This window comes from Hemiscyllium ocellatum, chromosome 45 (assembly GCF_020745735.1).
Source record: "Hemiscyllium ocellatum isolate sHemOce1 chromosome 45, sHemOce1.pat.X.cur, whole genome shotgun sequence".
Taxonomy (NCBI): Eukaryota; Metazoa; Chordata; class Chondrichthyes; order Orectolobiformes; family Hemiscylliidae; genus Hemiscyllium; species Hemiscyllium ocellatum.
Window position 1 is genome coordinate 7,694,712 of NC_083445.1, and position 7,323 is coordinate 7,702,034.

Sequence of the window (7,323 nt, forward strand, 5' to 3'; positions counted from 1 at the left end):
TTACCACTGCGAGACTTGGGATTGGCAGAATCCCTTCCTGTCCCTCAACAACATTAATAAAATGGTGAGGTCTCTCCACTTTTTCATTACCAGCCAACAGTCAAAAGTACAATTTTTATCCTGGAGCCAGGCACCTAATAGCCAGCTTTCCCCACATTCAGTTTCACCATCTTCCATGGTTTGATGGCAACCTGTCTAGTCCAGCCCCAAGATCACTACACGGCTATTTCTCATTGTGTTGCTCCTTAGGAGGGTAGGAACACCTTGAACCTGCCCATTAGTTAGTTAGCTTGCAGCTGAAAATGTGTTGCTGGAAAAGCGCAGCAGGTCAGGCAGCATCCAAGGAGCAGGAGAATTGACGTTTCGGACATGAGCCCTTCTTCAGGAATGTATCGACATTTCGGGCATGAGCCCTTCTTCAGCCACGTTCTCAAACAACACTTTTTCAGCTCTGATCTCCAGCATCTGCAGTCCTCACTTTCTCCTTTGTTAGTTTGCAGCCAATGTGTATCTTAATCCATTGTATCAGCTCCAGTTCTGTCTACATTGCTTTAAAAAAATCTGACAATTGATATTTTAATAGCCTCACCAGTTTTTCAGAGGAACGACTTCCTGATTTCCGTTATCTTTCATGTGAAGGAGAACTTTCTGACATGAGTCCCTTGTTCTGAAACATTCTGACCGTGCAAATGCTTTTTCTCTATCCTATCAATTTCTCTAGTAATTTGAATACTCCTTAATGCTCTGCATTCAAGGGAATCTTGACTAGTATATCCTTCCTGCCCACATCTTTGAACCCTTTAGCTCTGGTTTCAGTTATTATGGACAAGCTCCTAGATGGCATAGGTTTAGGGTGAGAGGGGAAAGATATAAAAGAGACCTACGGGGTAACGTTTTCATACAGAGGGTGGTACGGGAATGGAATGAGCTACCAGAGGAAGTGGTGGAGGCTGGTACAATTGCAACATGTAAGAGGCATTTGGACGTATATGAATAGGAAGGGTTTGGAGGGATATGGGCCAGGTGCTAGCAGGTGGGACTAGATTGGAGTGGGATATCTGGTCGGCATGGACGGGTTGGACCGAAGGGCCTGTTTCCGTGCTGTACATCTCTCTGACTCTATGACTCAGGTTTGAAGTGATGAGATTCTTTGACATTTTTTCTAACGATGTGGAAACTGTGTTTTTCAGGAGGAGACGCCACTCTTCCTAGCTGCACGGGAGGGCAGCTTTGAAGCTGCCAAGATGTTGTTGGATCACTTTGCCAACCGGGACATCACGGACCACATGGACCGATTGCCGCGGGACATTGCACAGGAGCGGATGCATCACGACATTGTGCAGCTGCTGGATGAGTACAACGCTGTACGGAGCCCTCAGGGTCAAGGCGGGCACATGGGCAGCCATTCAATGTCCCCCCTCATGTGCCCACCAAACAGTTACATGACTAACTTAAAGCAAACCCCCCAGGGAAAGAAAGCAAGGCGGCCCGGCTCCAAGAATTCAGGCTCTGGGAATAATAGCAACCTGACCAAGGACTCGAAGGAACCGAAAACAAGGAACAAAAAATTGAGTCTGGATTGCCAAGCGTCCCTCATGGAAAGTTCAGTGACATTGTCTCCAGTAGACTCACTGGATTCGCCGCGTGCCTACATTACCAACCCTACGTCTCCAGTCATGACGTCCTCTGGGATCTTGCATCCTGCGGGATCCTTGTCTGTGCTTGCCAACCCTCCAGTGAATGGTATTCTGGAAGGTCCCTTCACTGTCTCCTTGGCCAGACTTGGTGATCTTGGAGATGCTGCTCAGAACACTGCCGTTTTATCCAGGAACCACATGCAGCCTCATCTCTCAATGTCACAAGTCAGTGGTCAGCCCAACTGCCTCCTGAATGCCGGTGGCCTGGGGCTTAACGTTGGCATGGTGAGCCCTATCACCTCGGTACCCTTTGAATGGCAGACGAGGATTCCCAGCTCGCAGTGCAACTCCGTCATCAGCGTTGTACAGCAGACCGCTGGCTCACATGCTAACATGCACCAGCCGGGTCAAGCCCTGCAGCACGGCTTGGTGCTGCAGAGCCACATGTCCATGGGGAACGGCCCCCAAATGATCAGCCAGCAGAGTCCAGTCAAGCCCCCAAACCCAGTAGAGCAGCAGGCAATCTCTCAAGCCCCACAGGCACAGCAGAGGTGCACCCCTTCCACCACCAGCCACTCCATTCAGCAGAGCTTGCTGAGGAGCGAGATGGCACGATTGCCAGACCATTGCAACCCGTCGCTTTCTGCTCAGGAAGCCCAGCCTCCGCAAGCCAACGTGCCACCATTTTACAAGCAGCACAGCACCGTCGCCAGCGAGGACTACCTGACTCCCTCCTCCAAACACAGCTACACGACAGGCCATGACAACACCCCCAAGCATTACCTCCACCTGAAGAATGAGCATCCTTACCTGACACCATCCCCAGAGTCACCCGAACAGTGGTCCAGTCCATCTCCACATTCCATGTCTGATTGGTCAGACTCTACCCCCAGCCCGGCTATAATTGGACATCAAGCTCAAATGCAGCACATGACTGAACAAGCAACCAAAATGCAAGTTTTTGCGTAAACTACATCATTCGTTCCTTTTATTAAAAAAAAAGAGACGTCTCTATAGGATATTAGGACCCGGGCTATTATTATCTTTGTTACTGCACCTCCTTTCGTCATCTTGAAGTAACACAGAGCCGACTGTATAGTCACCTCGGCTGCATCTGTAATGGAGGTCACCTCTTGGTTCCGAATTTCAAAGGAAAGATTTTGTTTTTTTTTCTTTTCAGAAAGAATGGTGAGAAGGAAAGTGTTGAATTTACTCCTGTCTCGCTACAGTCACTGCCTTTACCACACGTGTTTATGAATCAGCAGGTAAACTGTGTATCCTGTTACGATTTATATGTTCCAGTCCTCTTCAAGTATATGTTGTCACCAAACATTAAGAGCCCTCCTTTCTTCCCCTTCGACGTACTGGACTTTCACTCGCCTCTTGCTGGTTTGACCAATGCCTGGGATTCCGGGCCGAACCTTTGTAACTTCAGTTTTGCCAGATTTTTGGCTGGGATTGCCACCACCTGCCGATGAGGATCCCGGGGAAATTACCTCAGCAGAACTTGGACAGGAGGACACAGACGCTGCCTTTCCTGAGTAAGGTGTATTCCACACTACATTAACTGTTACAGTAAGTTCCGTCTCTCTGAGACCCCACCAAGGCCTGAAGGCTTTCATCTGCAATTAGTAACCATTCCAGAATAACTGGCACTAGTAACACCTCTGCCCCCTTCCCAGCAGCCGAAGGAAATTGTGTTTCAAGCAACACAAGAGCTATAAAAACTTGTCTGAACCGTTGAAGCCTCAAGTGTAGGGTCATCCTATCATTTCATTATATATAAAGTGATTAACATGGGATTTTTTTTATACAATTTCTTTCTCTCGTGCTGTGTATTTTAATCCTGAATAAGCTTTCCTAAAACGTACTGCCATTGGAAATTGCGATGCTGCCAAGAATATAATTGTATGTTATTTAACTGTTTTAGGGTTCAAAGGAACACTGTTTGTTTTTGTAATCGAGTTCTTCCGCCTGAGAGATGCTTCCGAGAATTGTTCGCTTGTCATGGACAGGGCAGATTGCGTGTCCAAAGTCTGCCCCAAAATCTAATCCAATCTAAGCAGAGCTTGCTCAAGCACCAGTTTAAAATTGTCCAGGCCTATATCAGGGCCCCTCCCCCGTCCCTCCAGTTAACGTCACTTACTTCCCAGGTCTCACAGTGTCAAACAGTTCACAGGTTCCTGTTTCCTTTACTGCACTGCTCCTGCATCACGTTATTTTACATTTCATTTAAATTGTAATTTTTTTCTTTTGAAAGGAAAATGAGAAATGTCAAAATATGTACACTTTTTATTTGGATATAATCTGTTGTAAGGTCATGTTGATAATTGCTCTATAAGAGAAATTGACTGATTTAGTATCAGTTATCTGTTTAAAAATTAGCTCATCAACTAGGCATTAAGCAGATGCTCAGTGAGAGTGAATCATTTGTGTCTTTGAAGATTTAAGATTTGGCTCAAATTTACTGATCAGAGACAATTGATCTGGGCACTTTAATCAGGGCCAGAGCCCCACACTCATTGGTAGGGCCTTGGAAATGGGCTGTACCAATCCTTTCTCAGGCAGGAACTTGAATTCTGACCACAGCCACTTCAGTTCAGATTTCCGAAGTCTTTTTAAGTCAGTCCACTTGAGCCCAGTGGCTGATGTTATAACAATTGACACCTAAATCTAAAATAAAAGCACAAAGTGCAGGCAAAATTCAGCTAGTCTGGAAGTGTCTTTGGAGGGAAGAACAAAGTTAGCATTTCCAGTCTTTTTTTTAATAAGTCCTACTTTAATGACTTACTACAATTAACAACAGGATTACAGACAACTTTTTTGAAATGGAGGATCATTCTTGAACATAATGATGCCCAGCATTGAAAACCAATGTTCAGTTTCACTGCCAATTCTTCAGTCTTTCTCTCAGGCTAATGACATCGCGGGCTATTTTCATAAGGGTCAACATCGTATCACAGGTATCAGGCTCTCAGAAGTAACCTCAGAGAAAGAGAAGTGCTGCATTTGTTCAAAACAATCAATGGTTGCAGTTTTACAATTCCTATCTACAAGCCTCCTTCAGATAGAAGGTAGAAGATAGAAGAAAGAACCTTCAGCCATTGCTGATGGAGTTTAGGTCAAAAGAGATTGCACATTTTGTGACTGAGAAGAGTATTATAGGACCAGCCAGTCCAAGATATTAACAGAATGTGGGCTGATTACTGAAGAGGTTTTAATTTTTGAGTAAATTTTTTTGTTTTGTTTTTTGCCCCTCTTCACCCCCACCCCACGTAATCTCTGTACTATATCCATTGACCTAAAGGTGTAACCCCTCAGATCTTGGTTGGATAAGATGCAACTCATGGTGAAGTCAAAGGTTCCCACTCCTGGTCAGAGGTATTCCAGCATGTGACCTCCCAAAGAGCCCTTCCCACTCTCCTGCTATTGACCACAGCACATTCCCAATCTGAGGGTGCACCCTATCTGATGTTCATCAGGAAACTCTTTCTACTCTCTGATTATTTGTTGATTGTCAGTCACTCCTTTTCTCATCGCTTGAGGTTAAACACAGTTAAAAGTATGAGAGAAAATGTCTTTTTAATGCTCACTGGGATTTTACTCTGTTTGGTCACTACGTACAGTCTTTAATTTCTAGCTATTCCCAGATGATCCTCAATTCTATGTTTGCACTGCTTGCCCACCTTGTAATTACTGTAAGAAAACATTTAAAAATAATCAAGAAATGCAACAAGGCAGCATCAATTCCCGAAGTTAAATGACCTCCAGTTCCTGGGACCAGCAAAGACCTGACGAGAACAGTTAGCAACTGAAGAGGATTTGTTTCTCTGTGTTGCCCACCCCCTCCCCCCCAGGTGTGCAGTTGGAATAGGTTTTTCCAGTGCTGATTTAGTTAGAAAAGGGAAACTTGAAGAAGACAAGGGTTCAGTGGTTCAATTGCATCCAATTGGAATGCCTGTACGTTTGATATGACTTGCCAGTATTTCAGTAACAACCCGGGAATGAAAATAACTGGACCTGTTCAGTTAGACCGATGCAAAAAAAAACAAATGATGAGAGAGTTCATCTTCTATTTGAGAAGAAGATCAGGCTTATTCTAATGTAAACTTTGCGTGCTTGTCAAGTAAGCAGGGATAAAATCTTCCTCTGCCTCAGATTCCCCTCACCTGAGCGGGGAGTAATATTTGCAACCTGTTCTTGCTGTCTGGTATGAGAACCAAGGCTCTTCATGGGGTCCAAAAGCCGTACTTTAGCAGCCCTGGATCTCAAGGTATGGAGTCGCAAAACCAGATGTGAGAGGAATGGATCAAAAAATCAAAACCCAAAATTTCTATCCAAGTACCTGAGAGGTGGGGTGAGCGTTGCAACCGTCCCTTCAGAAAAATTTGCCTTCTGGGGAGTGAGAGGCAGTCATTTCTTTGGTGGGTAGGTGGTCATTTTTCCCTCTCTTGCCCCAGGCCTGCTTCACAACTTCAGATTTATTGGTCAGCCTGACCCATCTTCAAATCTGCATCCCCCCCCCGTCTGATACGAACTATATTTATGTAGGAATAAGGGAGTAGGGGGAGAAGCAGGAACTCACCTTTTAGCCTGGTTCCTGCAGGAGAATGCAGACCTGTCATTATGGTCAGCCCCCAGTCATTATCAAGATTCATTGTAAACCTTAATCACTTCATACACGCTGAGGAATTGAACCTGAGAATTGAACCTTGTATGTTCTTTTTGTTTTAAGAAAAATTGCCAATTTTACTTTGCAAATCCCCTTGTAGCCCACACCCACAGCCCTGTCAGTTGGCCATCGCTTGGGGTAGTAGGTTCAGGAAAGAAGAGGCAGAATTACGTTTCGTGTGGCAAGTTGGGAAAAGTTGGAGTGTTGGGATGAGGATGAGGGGGCGGGGGGGGGGGGGGGGGGAGGAGATGGTCGGTCAGGTGATAAACCGAGTGGGTGAGGGTGGGAAGGAAAGGTGGACTACAGGTGACCAGTCTGGGTGATGCATGGGTGGACAGGGTATGCACATATGGAGCTGTGAAGCAAGGGATGTGAACCTGAGCGGGACATAGCGTTCAGGTAAGTCCTGCAGCCTCTGCGGATGGAACAGACGAGGTAGTGCTGCTTAATAATCAAGCAAAGGTGAAATAGAGGTGTCACGCTGCTTGCAAAATGTGAGAGCACCCTGTTGGCTCGGCTGTTTTCCCTGCCTTAGTTGGGACTGAATTTATGAGGGACCTATATATATATTTTATATATTTTTTTTCTCAACATTCTTGGTCAGTAGTGCAGCTCAAACAGTAGAATGTACATTTAAAGCATTAATGGATTTTTTTTTTAAAAAAGCAGACTGTAAATAAATCAAATTGAAGAACAAAAAACATTTACTCATTTCAAAAGTACTTGTTTGGAATGTTTCACGTACTCAAATAAAAACCTCACTTTCTTATTTAGTTGTATATCACATGGAAATACGGCCAACATACTTGGTTGTTTGTTCTTAGAAGGATTCTTTGTAGACGTTTTATAATATTTCAAGCCTTTTTACAAAAATGTAGCTTTAATCTGTACAGAAAAAAAGTATTTTAAGTCACATCTTTTGTATGCAGAAAATAAAGGTTGTGAGGTAAATATACTTCAAAAATAAAGCTGTAGGAAACTACATTTTGTGACTCTCAATTATTTTCTTTGCAA

General features: G+C 44.5%; 1 protein-coding gene across 3 annotated transcripts in view; it reads left to right on the forward strand.

Moving 5' to 3' along the window:
- Positions 1-6,528, forward strand: part of notch3 (notch receptor 3) — a 406,903-nt gene extending 400,375 nt beyond the window's left edge. For all 3 annotated transcript variants that reach the window (XM_060854870.1, XM_060854872.1, XM_060854869.1), the window contains one exon: positions 1,191-6,528. In XM_060854870.1, coding sequence (XP_060710853.1) covers positions 1,191-2,606 — 1,416 coding nt within the window. In that variant the 3' untranslated portion in view covers positions 2,607-6,528. The remainder of the gene's footprint in view (positions 1-1,190) is intronic.
- Positions 6,529-7,323: the final 795 nt, after the last annotated feature.